Here is a 22404-nt window from a genome sequence, read left to right as displayed (position 1 = left end):
CACTGTTACACGAGTGGAATCCAGTCTCGTGTACCCTGTCAGGGTTGCCTTCTAGTTCTCCACGCAGTTAAATTCCCTATAGCTTGCACTGTATGCCACCGATGGAGATGATTCATTTTGTTTCAGTGCTGGGCACAATCCTTTGGTATAGAATCTATCCTGTGGTATAGATTATATGGTGTAGAATATATACTGCAGATGTAATCCAGTTTTAATTAGCCATTTATCAATTAACTAAAATGTGGTGGCTGCAAGTTTGGGCCTCCTAGGAGTAAAATTTTTGCACATATGTATACAAGTTTCTGTGCAAGTGTAAATTTCAGTTCTCTGAGGTAGAGTATAATGGAAGGGCCATTTCCTAAGCCTGTTTTTTGTTTGTTCATTTTTTATTTATTATGTTTGGGAGTTTTGCCTGCGTGTACGTCTGTGCACCACGTGATTGCCTAGTGTCCTTGGAGGCCAGAAGAGAGTATTAGATCCTCTGGAACTGGAATAAAGATGGTTGTGAGCAACTGGGTGGGTGCTCAAGCCTTCTGGAAAAGTAGCCAGCGCTTTTAACCATTGAGCCATCCCTCCACTCTCCAGCCCATTTCTAGTTTTTAAAAGAAACTGCTGGCCAGGCGGTGGTGGCGCACGCCTTTAATCCCAGCACTCGGGAGGCAGAGGCAGGCGGATCTCTGAGTTGGAGGCCAGCCTGGTCTACAAGAGCTAGTTCCAGGACAGGCTCTAGAAACTACAGGGAAACCCTGTCTCGATAAACCAAAAAAAAAAAAAAAAGGAAACTGCTGGAATTATTTCCGGAGCTATCTGTGCTGTTTTGCAGCGTGTATTCACAGAGGAGGTCTGCAACATGGGCATTGGAGTGGCAAAATGGCTGGCAAGAAGTTACGTGATTAGGAGTGTTTGCTTCTTTCCAGGGGACCAGAGTTTGGTTCCCTGAACCCACATCAGGTGGCTCACAACTACCAATAAATTTTGTTTCAGGGACCTGACATCTTCTTCTGGCATACATACAGACAGACAGACATACGCATAAATAAAAGTAAAGATGGACCCTCAAGGAAAAGTGACAAGTTCCCCAGTAGAGCAGTGCCTGGTCAGATGCCCTGCCGCCATCTTGTCAGGGTCTTGTCACCAGCAGCCATCACAGAATGTCTGAAAGCACCCCCGCCCCCAGATGACCCTGAAGAGTTTGGTTGGCTGCACTGACTTTGGCAGAATAGGAAGGATAAGCTGCACAGCAGAGCGAGGGTCTGAAGCAAGCGCAATGGCAAGGTGCAGGCCTGGTGTAGTCTTCAAGGCCAGGCCATGGAAGAGCAAAGAGCGTGGGCTCGGCAGCGGGCTCTGGAGTGCTTTGGAGCCATTCTGTGTAGAATGGAGGGAACCTTGGTGTGCGGGGCTAATCCTGGGGGTGGAGAGGGCAGGTGTGGGTGGGGCATCTTCTCTTTGTTCTCACTCTTGCCTTTTCTTTCCAGCTCTGGGGCACAGACTCTAACACTAAGCAAGATTGTGCCACATATATGTAACTTATTGGGAGACCCCAACAGCCAGGTGAGTGGAAAGAAGACTTGCAGCCTGTGAAGGTGCACTGTGGTATCTGTGTGTGTGGCAGGTGGGCGGACTTACCTCTGGGGAGCTCTGACTCTGGTGTAAGAGATTAGCTATCCACTAACATGCATAAAACATCTTAGCTAATGTAGTGGCCACTCTACCCTCTCCTGTACTGAGAAATCACAGGGATTGCTGGGCACCAAGTCATACTGTATAGTCTGCCAGTTATAAGTGACCACAGAGGCTGGAGAGAAGGCTAAGAGTGTGTGTTGTTCTTGCAGTGGGTTCGAGTCCTAGTCCCTCATGGTGGCTCACAACCACCCGTTACACTGTGGTGCCCTGATATACATAGGAACAAAACACTTATGCATAAAATAAAACCTATAAAATGAAACAAAGCAAAACCTAAAATGGCCTCAACAGTTTTTCAGAACAATTTTGGTGCTTTTGCCTTTCCTTCTCACCAGTAGGCCTTTAGCCTTGTTTCTGCAGAACTCCCTTACAGAAGTCCCATTTGGAGATGTCAGTGTCATTATATGGCACCTACTTGAGGTTGTCTGTCATTAAGCTGGCAGGTGATAGGGTATTGATGGTGGACCTGTGGGTGGCCTTGGATCTGTGTGCACTGTGCTTGAGAGACGGAGCAGGCTAGACACACCTTCCAGCACGACAGCACTCATCGCTCACTGCCTGCTGTCTGGTTTGTGGAGAAACCCAAACAGCTACCCCAGCAAGGCATGCACACAGAATAAGACAATTTCACAGGACTAGGTCCACAGAACTAAGGCTGCTCACAGGGAAGGGAAGCTCAAAGGGAAGAGAAGCTCTCAGGGAAGGCAGGCTCACAAGGAAGGCAGGCTCACAGGGAAGGCAGGCTCGCAGGGAGGGGAAACTCACAGGGAAGGCAGACTCACAGGGAAGGCAGACTCACAGGAAAAGGGAACTCACAGGGAAAGCAGGCTTACAGGGAAGGGAAGCTCATAGTAAAGGCAGGCTCATGGGGAAGGCAGACTCACAGGTCTAGGTGGGGAAGATGCTAAGTTGGCAGGCATATAGTACACAATATATTTTTCTAACTGGAGTGGGCATCATCTTCCAGATGATAGGAGAGACACCCGACACTGGCCGCACCATGTGGGGCACAGTGATACCCAGCAGGATTCTGCAGAGCACCATCCTTCCCCGCAGCGGATGCTGTAGCATTGCTGTGCATTGGTCCTGGATGGTGTTTAGAGGAGAGATGTGGAAGGACCACCTCACCCACTCAGGACCTTCTGCTGTGTGCTGTGGGAGTAACTAATATCAGCGTTTCCTGCTCAGAAGCTCAGGTCCCAGTTTATAGATTTGAAAGTGATGTTTTTGTTCCCTCTAAAGCTATTCAGATGAGCCTCAAAGTTCTTCTGCTTCCTCCCAGGTTTTTACTGCTGAAGTTTTCCACCAGGGGAGCTCAGTTAGCAAGCACAGCTCACAGGACCCAATACTGCCCTGAACTATGACAAGGTTGGGGGCCGTCTTTTCTCACATAGCCCTGCTCCTTGATTCCAAGTCCCTTGTTCAGGTCAGAGCTTTGGAGAGCGACTGTTCTTAGTCTTTGGTATCACTGTTGGGCCCAGCTTGTTAGCAGTCTGCTTAGCCTGAGATGGGCATTGTCATTTGCAGAAATCTCACACCTGCCACATCTGCTGGGTTTTTGAGATACCCTAATTTAGTGTTTTATTTATTTGTTTGTTTTGTTTTGTGTTTCAAGACAGGGTTTCTCTGTGTAGCCTTGATTGTCCTGGAACTCATTCTGTAGACCAGGCTGCCCTCGAACTCAGAGATCCACCTGCCTCTGCATCCTAGGTGCTTGGATTAAAGGCATGCGCCACCACTGTCCGGCATGTATTGTTTTAAATATGTGAAATACTTTATTGTACTGGTATCTTAGTGTCTTCACAGTATGGATGTACTTTGCACATACCTGGTTAGAGAATACAATGCTTCCTTGTACGAAAAGATAGTTCTTTACCCGAAGTCAGGCACTTCTGGCTGGTTCTCAGTAGTAGTAGCAGCGATGCAACATAAACGTGAAGGAAAGTCCTTTAACGGGACTGTGTAGCTGCTCTAGATAACTGTTAGAGTGTACAAGTTTAAACAAAAACCAGGAGGTGCCAGGTGCGATGGCACATTCCCAGAGTCTCAGCGCTTGGGAGGCAGAGACAGGTGGATCTCAGAGTTTAGGGACAGCCTGGTCTACATAGTGAGTTCCAGGTCAGCCAGACTGCACAGTGAGACTCTGTCTCAAAAACAAAAATTAGGAATACTCTCTGCTCTTACAGAGAACCCGAGCTTGATTCCAGACACTCACGTGGCAGCTCACAACTGTCCATAACTCCAGTCCTGGGTGATCAGTGCCTTATTGTGATCTCTAAGGGATCCAGGCACACACAAAATGCATATACATACATGTAAGGCAAAACATGAATACATGTAAACTTGAAAAACTAAAAATAAAACAAGTGAGTTAAACATTTTTTTTTAAAAGATGGGAAGTGTGAAGTTGTGTTAACAAACCAAACCTCAGATTACCTCTTTCTGCCCCGAATCTGATCAGTACTTGTGCTGTATGGCTCTCAGGTATAGCCTGCTACAGTGGTTTGATCCATAGGCCTTTAATAAGAAAATGCTTATTACTTCTTTATTTTTGTTTATCTCCATTTCCTATCATGTGGAAAATGAGGCTGGCACTTCAGGGCAACTTGCATTCCCTGTAGTAGGCAGGATTTCTAGGCTGAGGATTCTCTACTAAACACTGAAAACAATCCCCACGGCTGTACCTGCCTTCAGAGTCCTTTCTTTGGCAGTGCTAGAGATTAAGACTGGGGCCTGACACATAGAGACAAACCTTCGACCCTGGAGCTCCAGCCCCTGCCCCCACATCTGCCTTTGAAGTAACCTCACTTTGCATGCAGACTGCATCTTACAGGAATATATGCGCCTCACTCCGCCAGGCAGCTCAGCCACCCACTGTTTCACCACTGACCTCCATGCCTAACACTTTACAAAAAGATTAACTTTCATTTATGTGCATGTGTGCTTGTCTATGTGTGGGTGTGTGCGCATGTGAGTACGGGCGCCTGAGAAGTCTAGTAAGGCTGTTGGATTGTATGGAGCTGAGATTACAGGCAGTTGTGAGCTCCTGACATGGGTGTTGGGAACTGAACTCAGGTCCTCTGCAAGGGTACAGGTTCTCAACCATCTCTACAGCCCTCGCTCCAAACTTTACCTTCTTAGAGGTCCTGTCCCTGTCTTGGGACTTAAGGGATTCAGCACTTGCCTTTTGGTGAATGTGGCATGTGATTGAAAAGACAAGATGTATTAGTACGAGAGGGTTTATGGATCTTGTTACCTGTCATGTGAGACGAGGTCAAACAGGGCTAGAAACTGTCGCCTTTCCCCCCCCTTCCTTCCTCCTTTATGTAGTAAGCTTTCTTGTGGTACTTTCCTTCCCAGTAATGACATGGAGACTTATTAATTACAAAAGCTTGGCCTTTAGCTTAGGCTTGTCCCTAACTAGCTCTTCTAACTTAATTAGTCTGCTTTTGTTAATCTGTGTTTGCCACATGGTTCAGTTAGCTCTCCTCTGTACCATGTCTGACTTGTTCCACACCTCACTGGTGTCTCCACGTTTTTAGATTCATCTTCTTTCTTTCTGTCCCCGGAAATCCCGCCTATCCTTTCCTGCCTAGTTAGTCCCCATTCGGCTCTTTATTAAACTAGTCACAATGACACATCTTCACACAGTGTAAACAAATGTCCCACAACACCTTCATATTTTGGTTTCATTTCTGCAGACCAAACCTGAAACCCTGTTGCCTCCCTGTCACTTCCTACCTGGCCTTTATGCCGTTCTGTATTACAATTTATTATTTTCTTTTTGTGTGCAAAATTGTACACTCACAGAAAAGCCCAAAGAACTTTTGTGAGCACTTGTGTCTGTCAGCTAGCCCTGGCAGATCTATTTTACGTCTGCTTGTGCGCCATGTACTTGAAAACATGTATTTATTCTCTGAACCTTTTGGAAATAACACACAGACATAATATTTTTACTCCAGAAAGTTCAGTGTTTCATATAATAGCAAATGTATCTTCTCATATAACCACACATTTTTTAAAATAAACATGTATATCTGTAAAGAGGCATATGTGGGGGTCAAAGGGCAACTTTGTGGAGGCCGATCCTTGTGCTTCAGATCTGGGGATCAAACTCAGGTTGTCAGGCTTAGTTGGTACCAAGCAGCTTCTCCTGCTGAGACATCTTAATGACCTCACATGCATTTTTATAGTAAAGAAATTTAGCATCAATACATTGGTATTTAATGTATGTTCCATAATGAGGCTTCCCTAAGAAAACACATCCATCCTGTCTTTTACTCCTGATTTCACTGCCTGTGCCGCAGGCACTTGTGTCTGGCCAGATGATGTACCTGCAGCTCGTGAGGGCCACAGTGCCTCCTACCTTTGAGCAGCAGGGTCTTACTTGGTTCCACGCTTCTGGCTGGACCTGGCGAAATCTTACTCTTCTGAACACTGATATGACTCCTCTCTTCCTCCTCTCCACCTTCTCTTTTTGTAGGAGTGTGTGTGTGTGTGTGTGTGTGTGTATGTGCATGTGTGTACACATGTACACACATTCATATGCATGTGGAAGCCAGAGGACAACTTTGATATCATTCTTCAGGCCCTGTCCAACTTGGTTTTTGAGAGTCTCATTGCCTTAGAATTCAGCATGTAGGCTCTGCTAGATGATCATTGAACCCCAGGATCCTTCTGTCCCTGCTTTTCCGGTGCTGAGATTATAAGTGTGCCCACCTGGCTTTTTAACATGAGTTCTAGGGTTCACTGGGTCCTCATGCCTACAGGGCCAGCTTTTTACCCAGCAGTCCTGATCAGACCTTTCTGCTGTGATCTTTAGTTTTGGACATTGATTACATCCTGACTCCTATTTAAAGTAGCATTTGTGTTGTGTTAGCTCGTTTTAGTATTGTAAGTCCCTTGGATGTGGGCCCTTACAGTACATTATTTCTCAGTTACTTTTCTTACACATGAAGCTGATGCTGTATGTGATCTACTTAGACACTGTCTTAGTTACCATGACCAAGGCAACTTATAAAAGAGTCTGTGTATGTAGGGATTACAGGTTCAGAAGGTTAGAATCCATGACCATCATGGCAGGGAGCGTGGCAGCATCAGGCATGGTGCTAGAGCTGAGACTCACATCTTGATCCACAAGCATGAGGCAGAGAGAGAGTTACCTGGGACTGGTATAGGCTTTTGAAACCTCAACCTACCCACAAGGGCACACCTCCTCCAACAAGGCCACATCCCTTAATCCTTGCCAGACTGTTCAACTAGTCTGTGGGGGGTGGGGGCATGCTCTTCACACCACCTCATATCTGATGCTTTACTTGTAGCCTAGTTTGATGTGTGTGTGTTTTTTTTTTAAATATTCTGTTTTCCTAATCACAATGTTAAAGAATAGGGAGGACTTGGGAGTCTGTATAAAAAGCTGGGGTCTTTTTCTACAATTTGGGTTTCTATGATTTGGGATTGTTTTATGAGCAAGATGTGCCCTTGCTCAGTCTGGCCTGTCTGGGGATTGTATGTGCTGGTAGGCTGGTATAAATTGGGGTGGCATGTAGACTGTTTAGCTTCTGTTTGGAATAACTGGGGAGTGACATGAAGCACCTGTAAGATCTCTTCTTTTATGTCTAGGTTAGAGATGCAGCAATAAACAGTCTGGTGGAGATTTACAGACATGTAGGCGAACGTGTGCGGGCAGACCTCAGTAAGAAAGGGCTGCCACAGTCCCGGTGAGTGCTCGCTTTCTCTTTTTTCCACTTAAATTTTCTTAAATGTATTTATTTGTGTCTCTGTGTATGGGGATCATTGTTTCATGTTGTCAGAGGACAACTTACAGGAATAGTGCTGTGTGAGCACTGGAGATTGAACTCAAATTATCAGTACTGACAGCAAGTGTCTTTACCTGCTGGCCCTTAGAAATTTTTATTTAAACTTGTATTTATTCTGTATATGTTTGTTGGTAGTACTTTTTCTCCACCTCTTCCCCTGCTTGTTTTCAAGTTTACTGTTGGTTCATGCTCTTATTTTTGATGTGGTAATTTTATTCCAAGAATGCATAGTTATGAGGCTGGTGGCCAGAAGTCTTCTTCACACCAGACATCAATGGAAGCCTTTTATCTTATTCCCTCAAAAATAAGACTTGGGGCTGGGGAGACAGCTCAGGAAAGTGCTTCCCTGGTAAGCGTGAGTGCTTAGGTTTGAGCCTCAAACCTCACTTTTAAAAAGTTGGATGTGGTGGCACGTGCTTGTAGTCTCAGCACTGGGGAGATGGAGACAGAAAGATCCTAGAGCTCCCTAATCAGCCAGCCTAGCTGAACTGAAGAACTCTAGGCCAGTGAGACTCCGTCTCAGAAAGAAAAGCGGTTGACACCCAAGGAATGGCACCCAAGGTTGATCTCGGGCTTTCACAGCTCCCTCCCTTGTCACCCTCAGCCCTGTCACTCACCTCAGGTGACTCATGCCAGCATCTGGCCTCGTTCTATACCTGTCTAAGTTACTGTTCTGTTGCTGTGACCAAGCGGTATCACCAAGGCAGTTTATTAAAAAAAAGTGTTTTATTGGGGCTCATGGTTCCCGGGGGTTAGAGTCCATGATCATCACATTGGGGAACATAGTTGCAAGCAGGTAGGCATGATGCGGGAGTATTAATTAAGAGATTACATCTGATCCACAAACCAGGCAGAGAGGTAGGCTGGTGCGCGCGCACACACGCACACACAGACACACAGTGGACAACACATCCTCCAAGGCCACACCTTCTAAACAACTGGGAACCAAGCATTCAAAAATGAGCCTCTAGAGGCTGTTCTCATTCAAACAGCTGTATTCCATTCTCTGTCCCCAGTAGGCGGGTAGCCATATCATAATGCAAAACACATTTCATCCAACTGTAACATCCACATAGTCTTTCATAGGCCAAGTGCAGTTTAAAAGTCCAAAGCCTTTTCTAAGATTCAAGACAATCTCTCAATTGTAAACCCCTGTAAAACAAAAAGCTTGTTATATGCCTCTATCACATAATGGCCCAGAATATATATTACAATTCCAAAAAGGAGGGAAGGGGCATAGTGAGGAAATGCTGGGCCAAAGCAAGAGAGAAAACCAGGAGAGCAAGCTCTAAGTCTTGCAGGCTTACTTCTAATGTCAGAAGGCTTGTCTGACTGCAGCACACTTCTCTCTCTTGGGCTGGTTCTACTCCGTATTGGCAGCTCTCCTTGGCAGATACCGCATGGCTCTAGCATCTTCAGGTCTCCAGTGCGATCTTTGCTCCACTTTCACAGAATCATACAGTGCCCTCTCTAGGCCTCCATGTAGGGACTCTGCTGCCACAGGCCTGGCCTCTGTGGCTTTCATTAATCCCGGAGGAAGACTCCATTACTCCCTTACTCCTGTAGCCTTCATGACTCAACACCAGATCCTCGTGGCCAGAGCCGTGGAGTTCTGCTGCCTTCTGGGATTGTTGTCCCCTCCTTGAATTAGATTTGCTGTTGCTCTTTAGCAGCAGCGGATGCTTCTTCAGGCCCTTTCCCCATCAGCTCGACGGGCATTTCGCCGTGAGGACTTCATTCCCTTTATGCCGTTTCCCTTATCCCTTTCAGCACCAGCCAAGGTTTTAAACGTTAAATTTCCTGGTGCTCTTTTTCTCTTCAAACTGTGTATTTTTTTTCTTTTTCTTTTCTTTCTTTTTTTTTTTTTTTTTTTGCCCACTTGGTCTTTTTCATTGTAGATCTGTGTAAGAGTGATCACTGATAACCACAGAACACAGTCAACAATAGGTAAGAGTGATCACTGATAACCATAGGACACAGTCAACATTAGGCTGTATCGAAATCTCCTCTGCCAACAAATTAATCCAAAACTCTTCAGTTAAGCCTCAGGCAGATTTTTAGGATGGGGGAAAAAAGCACATTCTTTGTATATCAGAAGAATTGTGTCTAGTTAACGTTATTACATGAAATACCTTGAGCCAGGCTTCCTTAGTCCACATTGCTCTCAGCATTACTGTCTTCCAGGCTCTTTCTAGAATGACCCACTAAGCTCTGCTAACAGCATTCAACCACTTTCCTAGTCCAAAGTTCCACAGTCTTCCACACCCCCCCCCCCCAAAAAAAAAACCCACTAACAAACTCAGCATGGTCAAGCCTGTCACAGTATTGGCCCATTCCCTGGACCAACTTCTGTCTTAGTTACTTTTCAATTGCTGTGACAAAACACCATGAGTACCTTAGTAAGGGTTTCTACTGCTGTGAAGAGACACCATGGCCATTCCAGCTCTTGTCTCTTATAAAGGAAAACATTCAGTTGGGGCTGACTTACAGTTCAGGGGTTTGCTCCATTATCATTGTGGCAGAAAGTGTGGTGTTACACAGGCAGACATGGTGCTGGAGAAGGAGCTGAGAATTCTACATCTGTGTCAGCAGGAAGAGAGATGGGTCTGGCTTGAGCAGCCTACCCCCAGTGACACACTTTTTCTAGCAAGGCTGCACCTATTCCTACAAGGCCACACCTCCTAATTGTGCCGCTCCCTATAAGCCTATGGGTGCCATTTTCTTTCGGACCACCACCGTGAGCAGAGCAACCTACAGAAGAAAGCATTTAATTGGGGCGTGTGGGTCCAGAGGGTTACTTCAATGACCATCATAGCTGGGCAGCATGGCAGCAGGCAGGAAGGCGTGGAGCGGAGCAGCAGCTGAGAGCTCACATTTGCAGAGTTGACTGGGAGTGGCATGGGCTTTTGAAATCTCAAGTCCATCCCCACTGACAACTCTTCCTCCAAGGCCACACCTTCTAATGCAGTGTTTCTCAACCTGTTTGTTGCAACCACTTTGAGGGGGGCGTCAAATGACCCTTTCACGGGTCATCTAAGGCCATCAGAGAACATAGATATTTACATTACATTCATAGCAGTAGCAAAACTACAGTTATGAAGTAGCAATGAAAATAGTGGTATGGTTGGGGGTCCCCACAACAGGAGGAACAGCATTAAAGGGTTGTAGTATTAGGAAGGTTGAGAACCACTGCTCTAATCCTTTCCAAACACTTCTGGTAACTGGGGAGCAAGTATTCAAATATGAGCCTAGAGGGGCAGTTCTTACTCAAAACATTACACCTTTCAAAGGCATTGGTATTGAGGCATTCAGCATTCATCGTTTGTGGTTTGGCTTAGTGAATGAAGCTGTCGAATGCGTGCCTGCCTCCAAACAGCAGAAAACACCCGGGGACTACATCCTCAAAAGGAGCGTGTCCTTCAGTGTATGAACTGATGCGAGAGAAACAGCACCTTATAGGCCAAGAAACGAGCTAGAAATGGCTCATTAGAGATAGAATTAGAAAATATACTGTAACAATTGATTTTCTATTATTTTGATGATCCTAGTGGGCACAACTCCCTAAGTCTATCCCTATGTTCCAAGAAACTGCAGGGGTCCAGATTCTCAAACTGTTGAGAGATCACACAGTAATGAATCAGAGCCAAGACTCATTTGTTTGGACTTGACCTCTTCATTTTCTCTGCTGTTTCATGGAAGAGTTTCTGAAGTCCTGGGTACTAGGGATGTGGCACGGTGTACTGAAATAGAGTATAGGAGTCATTTGCCTTGGTGTGACCTTAATGCACGCCTGCTGTAAACAGGTGGGTGGAGCCTACTCCAGGACCCTGGGGTGTATGTGCACTAGTCAGATGGGAATGAAAGTGCTCTAATTTTAAAATCCCATTTATTTTGTATGTATGGTGGTAGGTGTATGCCATGGCACACATGTAGAGGCCAGAGGGCAATCCTAGACGATGTCCGTCTACTTTATGTGGGTTCTGGGAAATCAAGTAAGGCTGTGGCTGACGACTTACACTGTGAGTGTGTATGAATGGGTTCATATGCGTGTAAGTGCATTTTTTTGCTCATGTATGGACTCGTGTGTGGGCACATGTGTACGTATACATGTTGTCTTAGTCACTTTTGCTATTGCTTGATGAGACACCATAACCAAAATACCTTGGGAGGAAAGGGTTAATTTGGCTTTCGCTTCCTCATCGCTGTTCCTCACTGAGGGAGTCAGGACAGGAGCTCAAGCAGGAAAGAACCAGGGGGCAGGAGCTGATGCAGAGGCCACCGCAGAGGGCTGTTTACTGCTTGCTCTTCATGGCTTGCTCAGCCTGCTTTCATATAGAACCTTTGACCATGAGCCCAGGGATGGCACTGCCAACCATGGGCCGGGGCCGGGCCCTCCCCCATCAGTCACTAATTAAGAAAATGCCTTACAGCTGGATCTTAGGGAGATAGTTTCTCAGTTGAGGCTCCCTCGTCTCAGATGACTGTAACTTGTGTCTGGTTGGTATAAAAACAGCCAGCATCCATGTGGAGGCCCAAGGTTGTTGTCAGGAACCATCGTCAGTTACTTTCCCGCCTTATTTATTGAGCTAAAGTCTCTCAAACTCAGATCCCTTGTCTCTGCTTTCTGAGACTGGGGTTACCCAAGAGCCATCTCACCTGCACAGCGTGTATACGAGTACTGGGGATCCGAACTCTGGGCCTCATGTTCAGGGGCAACCACTGTAACCGCGGAGTCATCTCCTCAGTCCGGGGACAACTTTTACATTTTGATTCTCTTTTAGTCTCTTCCATCCTTTAGGTTTGGGCTTTTATATCTTTATGTGTTTGTTTGTGCTGCTCTGACTGGCCTGGCGCTCATCATGTAGACTAGGCTGGCCTGTCCTTCTGTAGTGCTGGGATTAAAGGCCGACATCTGCCTGACTGAGGTTGAGGTTTTGAATACCTGCTTCTTTTCCTCAAACACACACACACACACACACACACACACACACACACACACTTACTTGTGTGTATGAGAGAAAGTGAGGAACGGCAGAAATAGGTTGGTAGGTATCTGTGGAAGATGTGCATACATAGACAGTATGCATGGGGTGTGCAGAGGACAGACTGTGGGAGTTGGTTCTCTTCTTCACCTTACGGGTTCTGGCAATCAAACTTGGGTTGTCAGACTTGCCAGCAATCTCTATTACTGACTGAGCATCTCACCGGCCCCAATTAGAAACTTTGGTACCCTTGTTCAGGAGGGAAGACTTAAGCTGAGCAAGAGAAGCTTTTGGTGTTTGGATGAAATTTGTTGACAGATTCTCAGGGTTTGTTTCTTGGGAATGACTTAAAATTTATATTTTACATTATTAAAAATTCCTAGCCAAGATTTAAACATAAATCTTATAGTACAATAAACTGTCTGGGTTGAATTTAACGTAAATATTTAAATTCAGTAAAACTAGGGCAAAATGATAGTGATGATTTGTCAAACTAGTAAAGAAATTATTTTCTCCTTTTTTGAGGGTAGTTTAATCAAGGCTACATGTATGGTAATCTGTACTTTACCACTGAGGCATACCACAAACCACAAGATGTTAAATTGAAATCTAAAGATTAAAAAAAAAATAAAACCATTTGATAGCTTCCGAGGTGAGGTCAGTGTGACTTGTCAACTCGACCCAGCCTCGAACCACCCGGGGACAGGTGTCTGCATTGGCTTGGCCTGTGGCTTCTGTGGGACAACCCACCCCACGCTGAGTGTCACTACTCCTTATGCCTGGGGATCCTGAGCTGTGTAAGCGTGGAGCAATCCAGCTGAGCACAAGCGGGCACACAGGCATCACTTCTCTCTGGTCTTGACTGGATGTGACTGAGATCCTGCTGCCCTGACGTCCCTGCTGTGATGAGCGGTACCTGGAGCTGTGAGCTAGAATAAAGTCTCTCTCCTGAGCTGCTTCTCGTCAGGGTGTCTATCTCCACAACAGAAATGGGGCTCGGATAAACCTGGGACTCACCTGTCTGTATTTGTGCCAGTTGATGTTTTCCATGAGAGACCTCTTCAGTTGCTGTGGTTGAAGCTAATAATGGATGTGGTCAGTACTTCCACGCCCGAGATGGGCTCTGTTGGTGTCAGCTGCCCACAACCAGGTTGCAGGTCTCTAAGGTGTAACCATAGGAGCCCTGATGAGCCACTGCTGAGCAAAAAGTGAGGGAGTTAGTTAACTCGGAATGTGACAGTGTGGGGAGGGCATCCTGCCCGGGAGAATTCCAAGTGAAGACAGGTACCAGGAATGGTGGTGTTTCTGTTAATGTTGTCCTGCATGGTTGTTAAGGCCACCACAGTGTGTAGACCTCACCCCTTGGAGAGATCTTAAAGCACTGTTTTCACAAGTGCCATTGGTACCTGGGACTGTCCCAGGAACGTAATATTCGCCCTCCTTCAGAAACTTCAGAGACGATACCTCTGCCCTAACTTGTAAACCTGCTGGCATGTTCCTGTCATGGCAGAGGGTGTGGTTGTGACACAATAAAGTGGTACCCAAGTCAGGGCACACCCTGGCAACCTGCGCAGTGAGCCTATTTATGGGCTTGTCCATCCATTCAAGATCTTTGTTGCTTTAGAAGGGAAGGTGATGGAAACATCTTGCGAACTATCATTAAGCCATCTTTCCAGATTTTTGGTAGCTACTGGATTTGAATGTGAGTTACAGTGTTACTCATGTCTGACCCCGAGTTGGTAATTGGACTTTTATTTCCATCTCCACTTTGATTTGTGAGTAGTGGTGGTCGAGAGTAAATTCGGAAAGGATTCTGAAGCTGTATCTGGCCCTGGGAGCCTCGAAAAGATTATCGATCTTCCCTGTGCGATGGAAGGGGTGAAGCACTGTAAAAGGCAGGTTCACCCCTTCGTTTGCCAGTGGTGTTCTTGGCCTGCCTGTTGCTTTGGCTTTAAGCGTTAGAGGGAAGCAGCCTTCCTTCCTGTTCATCGTCCAGTCAGCTCTGAGCCAGGCATGGAATGGGCCTGCGAGCGCCTGTTGCGTGACTGAGTAAATGAATGAATTAAGTCCAGACGATGAGACACATTCAGTGCTGCAGAGAAGGCAGAAGCCTGGCTCTGTGATACCATGATGTGACTCTCACAGGTGACCCTCTGCATTGTTACCAAGAGAACATGGTTTCCATCTTAGCCTCCAAGGAGTTTGCTTTCTGGTTAAGAAAAGACGTGCGTGTGAAATGTCTGCTCTCAAAGGCAGGGTGGGAGGACAGAGCACTGTGACTAGCCCGTCCCGGAAGTGGGCGGCAGCAGAGTGTGGTGCTTGGAAGTGGCAGTGTTCGTCTCACAGCAGAGAGCGAGCGAGCGAGCGAGCGCTTGTGCTTGGGAAGCCTCCGGCTTTGCTGAGAGGTGATGCTACATCGCTGGTCCTTTCTCATGGTTTGGTGCCAGCTAGGGTAGAGTGTTTTGACGCACCAGCAGTTGTGCTTACACTTAAATGCCAAGGTGGGATGATCTGTTATTAGAAGTGCCATGTAGATTTCTTAAGCTGAAGCGTGTTCAGTCGCATTTGTTTTTAGGAGTTATTTATAACATTTGGAACTAAGTACAAGTCAGAGAAAGCCTGTAGTGCGAAAGACTTTATCCAAAGTAACTGGCCGTCTGCTTCAAAAGAAGTAGGAGAAATATGAACTTTTAAAACAAACTAAAAAAAGTTTTCCAGTGTGTGTGTGTGTGTGTGTGTGTGTGTGTGTGTGTGTGTGTGTGTGAACACACCGGGTGTCCTGCTCTGCCACCGTCACTCACCTTATTCCCTTTGAGATAGGCTTTCTCACTGAACCTGAAGCTAGGCTGGTGGCCATGAGACCCAGTGATCCTCCTGTTTCTCACCCCTCACAGTGTTGTGGTTACAGGTGTGTGCATGAATCAGTTTTTAACATTGGTCCTGGGGATTTGAACTCAGGTCCTCATGCTTGTGCAGCAAGCACTGTTACCCATAGAGTCCCAGGTGTGATCTTTTAGAAAGAGCCTTAAACCAGTGATGGAGCCATTTCTAGGTGTTGAATTTTTGCTGGATATTATTTGTTACTGAGGGAGCTATTATTCTTACTAACTGGGTTTTTTTTTTATAATTGATCATTTTGGGTGTGGTGGCTGATGGTTTGTTTTAATTGTCAACTTGATACAACTCAGGATCACCTGAGCATCTTAAGGGGAACCCATCTGCATTGGCGTGGCCTATGAACATGCCATGTAGCTTGTCTTAACTATGTTAGTAAGAGAGAAAACCTCCCCACTGTGGGCAGCCCAGCTCCCTTGTGTAGGGTCTATATGAATGTGAGCTGATTAGAAACATGTTGACTGTGGGTGACTAACCACTTCAGGGTGACTTCTCCAGAGGGATGGACTGTAACCTGGAGTTGTGGGCTGAAATCCACCCTTTCTCTCCTCGCTTGCTTTTCTTAGGGTATTTGATCACAGCAGCAGAAATAAAGCTAAGGTGTCGGAGCAGTCAACTTAATAGTGTTTGTTAATCATAAATGGTGATGATTGATATTCCATATATATATTTTTTGTTTTCAAACAGGTTGAATGTCATTTTTACAAAATTTGATGAAGTCCAAAAGTCTGGAACTATGATACAGTCTGCAAATGGTGAGTGGGGAAACCAGTCTCCATTTCTGCATCTTCAGCTGCTTGGCAATAATGCTTTTGCTATTTCTGAATGGATACTAGATGTTTTGATATGGTTCTACAGGTCTTAAAAGTTAGGTTTTCTCTATCTACTTTGTCAGGCCAGTGGGCTTACCGCTGGCTCTGTTTCAGAGCCTCCATTGACACCATTAGATGGTTCTTTCTCCTCATCGTTCCGCTGACTTGCTGGTGCAGACCTGGTGACGCTTTGCCTGGGCTGTACTGACCGCATTGGGGCGTTTGTCCCCTCTTCCTCCCCCGTGTCTGTCGTCTGTGTCCATTTAGCATCCAGACTGATTTCTGTTAGAATGCAAATAAGGTGTTATTGAACACCCATTCTTACTCATAACCAGACTGCAGTTTCATGGTCCCCAGGCCTGGTAAGGTGGCCTAGACCCCTATTCTGATGTCATTCTTTCTTTCTGAAAGTTCTCTCCACTCCTGCCATGCTGACCATCATGCTAGATTAGAACATTCTGAGCACTTCTGTGCTTACAGCTTCCACTTCCTGAAATACGGGTCCCTGCTATCATGCTGGCCTCTTCTTCTGATGTGTATGGTGTGGAGATGATCTACAGTAGGAGCTCTATTGTCTGTACTAAATGTTCTTCTTAAAGGTACAGCAGCCAAGGAAAAGAATAAATAGTTAAACATCCTAAAGCAGGTCCTGAGAACATCCAGTTAAAGAAAGCCTACTAAGGAAGCCCCCTTGTGACAGCCACCTGAAGAGAGAATCCCAGGCAGAGAGATGTCCTCTTGGGTGAGGTTTCCAAGTAACAGACAAATAGCAACAGATAGAGCTGGCATCATCAAGTTGGGTGCTCACGTTGTCCGTAGAACCTGACTGGGGAGATTGAGGCAGTCAGCTGGACTTTCCAATAGAACTGCTCTCTGTGGCTGAGCTTCCCGTGGCTGAGCTTCTGCTGCAGGCACTCTATATCATGGGATGAGCAGTACCCTCTGGTGGAAACAGCTTACCTTCATGCTTGGGCCTGAAGTTGGGGTGCCAGCCTTACTTGCAGAGCCAGCTTCTCAGTAAACTCAAATAGCACAGGACAATTTAACAACGGGATGTACGGTTCCCCTTCCTCCATCCTGATCTTATACAGAGGCCACCTGGAGCACTGTGGTCAGGGACTTTCTGAGGCCTCTGCCCCACCCTGTTTGATACACTCGTCAGCTTTCTTTCTCTACAGAACCAACTACGATGGACACACACACACACACACACACACACACACACACACACACACTACTCTGCTGGCAATTCATTCCTGGATGGCTTTCATTCTTACAGTAATTTTCTTTTCCCTCTCTTGGGAAAGCTGACTAGTATAAATAACAATGAGGGAAAGGAATAATAAACTTACTTTTAAGACATTTGCAGGTACACTGGGGTGAGAAGGAGAGGCCCGGCTCCCGAACCCTTTGCTGACTCAGAGAATAAACTTCAAGCAGGAAAGAATACATGGTTCCTAACTGCTAACGGACTATCATCTGCCTTGCTTGTGTGCTCCATCACCCCTACTAGAGTGCGGACACCCTTACAACAAATGAAGCTTTCCACTCCATCTGTCTCTATGGTTTTGCCGTCGCGGCTGCTCAGTGTATGATTCAAATGGAATCCTACACTGTCAGGCTTTCAGGTGGTTCAGAGTTTACCCAATAAGTGCCATCTATCATGCTGGATTCTGGTTTGCGGTTTGTTTTTGTGAGACGGACTGCTGCTGTGTAGCACCATCCTGGAACTGGACCGGACAGGCTGGAGCTCACAGGAATCCCCTTACCTCTGCTTCCCAGTGCGGGGTAAAGGCATGCACTGTCGTTCTTTCACTGTGGCCTGACTACCTCAGCTGACTCTAAACGAGTGTCTTTTCAGTGATCTGTGCCATTGCCATTCCTGATTTGAAAACTTACCATCCGGTAGTCAGTGTGAGGACTTGGCAAGTGCTCTTCTGTGACTGTGACTGGAACACGAGTGCCCATGCCCCCAGTAGGAAGTCAGCCAGTGTTGAGGGACGTCCAGCAGGTAGCTGAAATGTGTCAGTATCCTTTCTGTGTGTCTTCTCGCCCACTCTTCAGCTTTGCAGCCTGGGCAAGCAAGGAAACTCTTGAAATTGTTTGCTTATTTGCAAAATGAAGCACTCTGTGAAGATTTGCAGAATAGTGAGATAATGTGTAGAACCCTTAGCATGGTGCCCAGATGGAGCTGGTGCAGCCCACAATGATCCCCCCATCTCTTCTCTTTCTCTCTCCCCTCCCTCCTTCCCTCCCTCCTTCCCTCCTTCCCTCCCTCCTTCCCTCCCTTCTTTCCTTCTTTTAACATAAAAAGGATACCACTAGAAAGTAAATTCACATGTGTGATTTAAAAAAAAGTTTTCAAGACATTGGAATATGCGTTAAATTTCCTCCTGAAAGTGCTGCTCTTGTTTATATGGAGCTCTGGCCTGTCCAGTGCTAGGAGCGGGAGAGGCTCCCTTTCCAGTCCAGGCCCTCTACAGTGTTGTAGGTGGCATCATGGGTTCCATACACTAGTGATAATGTTTAGTCTTTCTCTGCTAAAGCAGCAAAGTAAATGTCATTCTCGGCTTCTGCAAGAATCCAGAATTTGGGATTTCATCTGTTGCTGCTCCAGCTTCTGTTAGTGAAGGGTTGAAATCCGTGATAGAACAGTAGACAGGTACGGAAGTGCCGAAGTGCCTGTCAGATTTCCTCTTTTCTGCTTCAAGATCCCTGGTGGTGTCCTGCAGGGTTGTGCTGTACACCTGAGGACATTGTTCTTCATCTATGCTAACTGCAATCACTCAGTGGCCTCCTATCAGCCCTCAGGGTATAGATGTAAGAAATATTAGCAATTCTTCTACACAGTGTTCACAGGACTCTCATAGGAGCTGTTTCTGTTTCTAATCAGCTGCCTCATAGTTGCCCTCTGCCTGGGATCTGCTGCCAGCTGCCATCCCAGCCATCCCACAGCCAGTGTTTTCCTTATCTTGAACAAGTGAGTCACTGTGCTGGAATCCAGTGGTGTGGCCGGCACTTTACCCTGTGTGATCTCTACTGATGTAAGGTGACCCCTGTCAGTCACCTTACAGTGTTTCTGTGTGGGAGAGTCAGCTCTCTTGCCGTGGTAACGTGGCAGTCAGAACTGGTGCTGGGGTCACTTCCTCTCCAGGCACCTGCCACACTGAGTGGCGCACACCATACCACGGCACTCCACTCCGCTGGAGGTCGGTACTGCTCCGGAGCCAGTGCTCTCTCTCCTCTCACCGTGGAGTCCAGGGTCGAACTCCAGTTTCCAGGCCTGGAAGCAAACACTTACCTGCTGAGCCACCTCACTGACCCCTTTGCTTATTTTCAAACTGTGTATGTCTTCATGATTGAGCTGTGTGAATTCTTTCTATACTTCTGGATTATAAGACTCATAGCCCAAAAATAATTTGCAGCCATTCCCCTCCATTCTGTGGGTTGTCCCTTCTTTCTTATGTCTTGGTATCTAAATTTTAAACTTTGGTGAAGTGATCCATCTATTTCTTTTCCTTTTGTTCCATGTGAACAGTGGTACTATTTCAGGCAGAAAATGAAGCTCTAAATTAGCACTCACCTGGACAAACTTTTCTTTTAAAAGCATTAATTATGTAACTTTTAGACAATTTTATGTGTGTACATGGTCCATTGTGGTCTTATTCGCCCCATTGACCTCTATTACCCCTCTTTCTGCTGGACCTTTCTTCTTCCTGTCTAGCCCCCTCCTACTTTAATGTTTTCTTTTTTTTTCTTTTTTTTTTTTTTTTTTTTTTTTTTTTTTGGTGTAGGTCTTAAATAATTATCATAAATACTTACTTTTACCAAACCTACTAATGTTAAGGGCAGTACCTCTAGGAAGAGAGAATGATCATCTTAGGTTGTTTCTTGATCTGCTTAAAATTGTGTCCTTTGAGCCAGTGGCCCCATCCTTTGTGAGTGTGACATGATTGTGACTGAAATCAGCAGTAGAGAAATAGCCCAGGGACAATGCAAAACGGACTTGCTGGCTGAAGTAGAATGCTTCGTCCGCATAGGATTCCTCCTTGTTGCTAGGCTACCCAAGGGCTTTCAGCTTTGTCTGGCAAAAATATGGGCGTTAAAAATATGTTGTTGTATAGATGCCTCTTTTCTCCATCTCCATATAATTAGCAAACCCCTTGAAGAACAAATTACAGTTTTCCCTTCTATGGTTTTTAAAAGGCAAATTATTTTCTGTGTAAGTTTTTTTTTTCTTTTTAATCAAGCAGATGTGCTATAGTTATAGGAAATTTGACTCTCAGCGTGAAAGAGCATTAATTATGGACTAAGCAGTGTCCTTTATCTACAGCCACTTAACAGTCTTGAATTATATTTGATTGACATGAGGCCATTTGGTTGGAAAATTTATGTGGTGTTGTTTCCTAAGAAAAGCTAACACGTTGAGGGGATCTGGAAGCATCATGTTGATTAAATGCCTGGAAATACCATAATCTGTAGCTAAAGGAAAGGACAAAGTATTTGGAAGTAAAGCCACACACTATGTTACAGATAGTGATAAAACTGTTACCTGTTCCACACACAACGCACCTAGGGTATCATTCTGCTGCCTTCCTTACATTTTTACAGTTGAAAGTAACATGCAGAGTGTTACCTAATTCAGCTTTGTTGGAGGTGAGAACTCTCTGTGAGCCTGAAAACAAACACTGCTGAGCGGTTAGGCGAGGTTGTTGCCAGGTGTGGCGAGGACAAGGCGTCCATTTAAAGGCCGGACCTTTATTAGGCAGCCAGCCCTCCTGTCAGCTCGGCTCGCAGTGGCTCAGTGGCGCTGCCTGGGTGGCTCAGCTGGATAATGGTCCCATTCTGCTCCTGATGTTTCTTAGACTGTGCACCTCACAGGTTTGGAGAGGTCAGAGTCGCAGGAAAGTGTTTCCATACTCACACGTACGGGTAATGTGCTAGCTGGCTGGCAAATGTGTTGAACTGTGCTGAGGAGAAGCCCACTCAAAAAGCCCTGAAGAGATGCCTGAGCAGCTTCAGCAGAGTGAGCTGCAGGGGCTGCGTGTGTCTGTGTCCCCGTCTCCATGTGGGACTGAAATTGCTTCTGCTTTTAAGGTGTATAGTAGATAGGGAAAGGGTGTTTCTTAAGGGAGTAGCGAGTTGGTTCGTAAAGCCAAACAAGCTGCAAAGAAGACTCTTATTATCTTGAGTCAAGACAGAGACAGTCCCCTCCCTGACTGTTGTGAAAAAACACAGGGGGAGAATCTAGGCTTTTATTTTGGAGTGAGGTGGTGGTTGTCACAGCACTGGCTCTCCTGAAGACGGTGTGGGAGGAGCTTCTGTGGATGCCTAGCTGCTGTGGAAACAACTCAGGGCATTTCTGTCTGGTACCAGACCACCGACAACATGACCACTGGGAGAGGTAGGCACTTGATGTATACTGCAAAGTGTGATTATTGCCAATGGGAAGCCAAGAAAAGATGCAGGGCATTTATAATCTCCTTGTTAACTTATACCCGTGGCTAGAAAGTAAAGAACTTGTTGCTGCGGGTGCAGTGAAGTGGGGGTGACAAAACCTGCAGATGATCAGAGTAGTAGAGGTGATGACCTTTAAAGACCAGAAGGACACAGAAACAAAGGTTGGCCAGGTGTCCCCAGCGGCTCTTTGGTGCACGCTTAGTTTTTCTCTGCTCTTTTATGTTCTACCTTCTCAGAGCATTCGTTAATATTCCTAAACTGTCTTCAGAAAAAGTCTACTGCCTGGGAATGTCTGAGTTTCTCCAGTTGTAGCTAGAAGGAAAACAAGCGGCAGGCGCTGTTCCTGCCTTCCAGTTGTGGTGTTTCCCACTTCAAAGGGGAGACTCTGTAAAGTGACAGAAGTTGGAGAGGGGACCACTCAGCACACATCGCTCACACACTCCTATTGCCCATTCTCCATCTTCCGTGGAGGATTTGCCAGGTTCAGGCAGTGTTGAGGGGACTGGGAAAGCTCCCACAGAAAGCCAGACTGTGTTTACCGACTGGGTACAGCTGATGGTCTAGGAGCAACCTGTTCACTGTCCTTCCTAGGGTGGTGCTCCTGGCAGACATAATGTCTTGTCTCGGGCACAGTCCCAGACCGTAGCTGAAGCAGATGCGCCTCAGAGCAACTGTTCACCGTAACTCTGTTCATTCCCTTCCACTGCGAGGAAGTAGGCGTCTCTCCTGGGCTTTGGCCCCATGCTAGCATTG

The 22404-nt window shown here is 46.1% G+C and overlaps 1 protein-coding gene across 1 annotated transcript in view; it reads left to right on the top strand.

Annotated features, from left to right (window-relative positions):
* Clasp1 (cytoplasmic linker associated protein 1) overlaps positions 1-22404 on the top strand; it is a 212633-nt gene that overhangs the window by 77209 nt on the left and 113020 nt on the right. Inside the window, exons 6-8 of the mRNA XM_038349426.1 lie at positions 1476-1551; positions 7306-7403; positions 16067-16134. Coding sequence (XP_038205354.1) covers positions 1476-1551; positions 7306-7403; positions 16067-16134 — 242 coding nt within the window. The remainder of the gene's footprint in view (positions 1-1475; positions 1552-7305; positions 7404-16066; positions 16135-22404) is intronic.

This window comes from Arvicola amphibius, chromosome 12 (assembly GCF_903992535.2).
Source record: "Arvicola amphibius chromosome 12, mArvAmp1.2, whole genome shotgun sequence".
In the NCBI taxonomy this organism is placed as follows: domain Eukaryota; kingdom Metazoa; phylum Chordata; class Mammalia; order Rodentia; family Cricetidae; genus Arvicola; species Arvicola amphibius.
The sequence above is the reverse complement of the archived record's forward strand: the minus strand, read 5'-3'. Positions and strand labels throughout refer to the sequence as shown.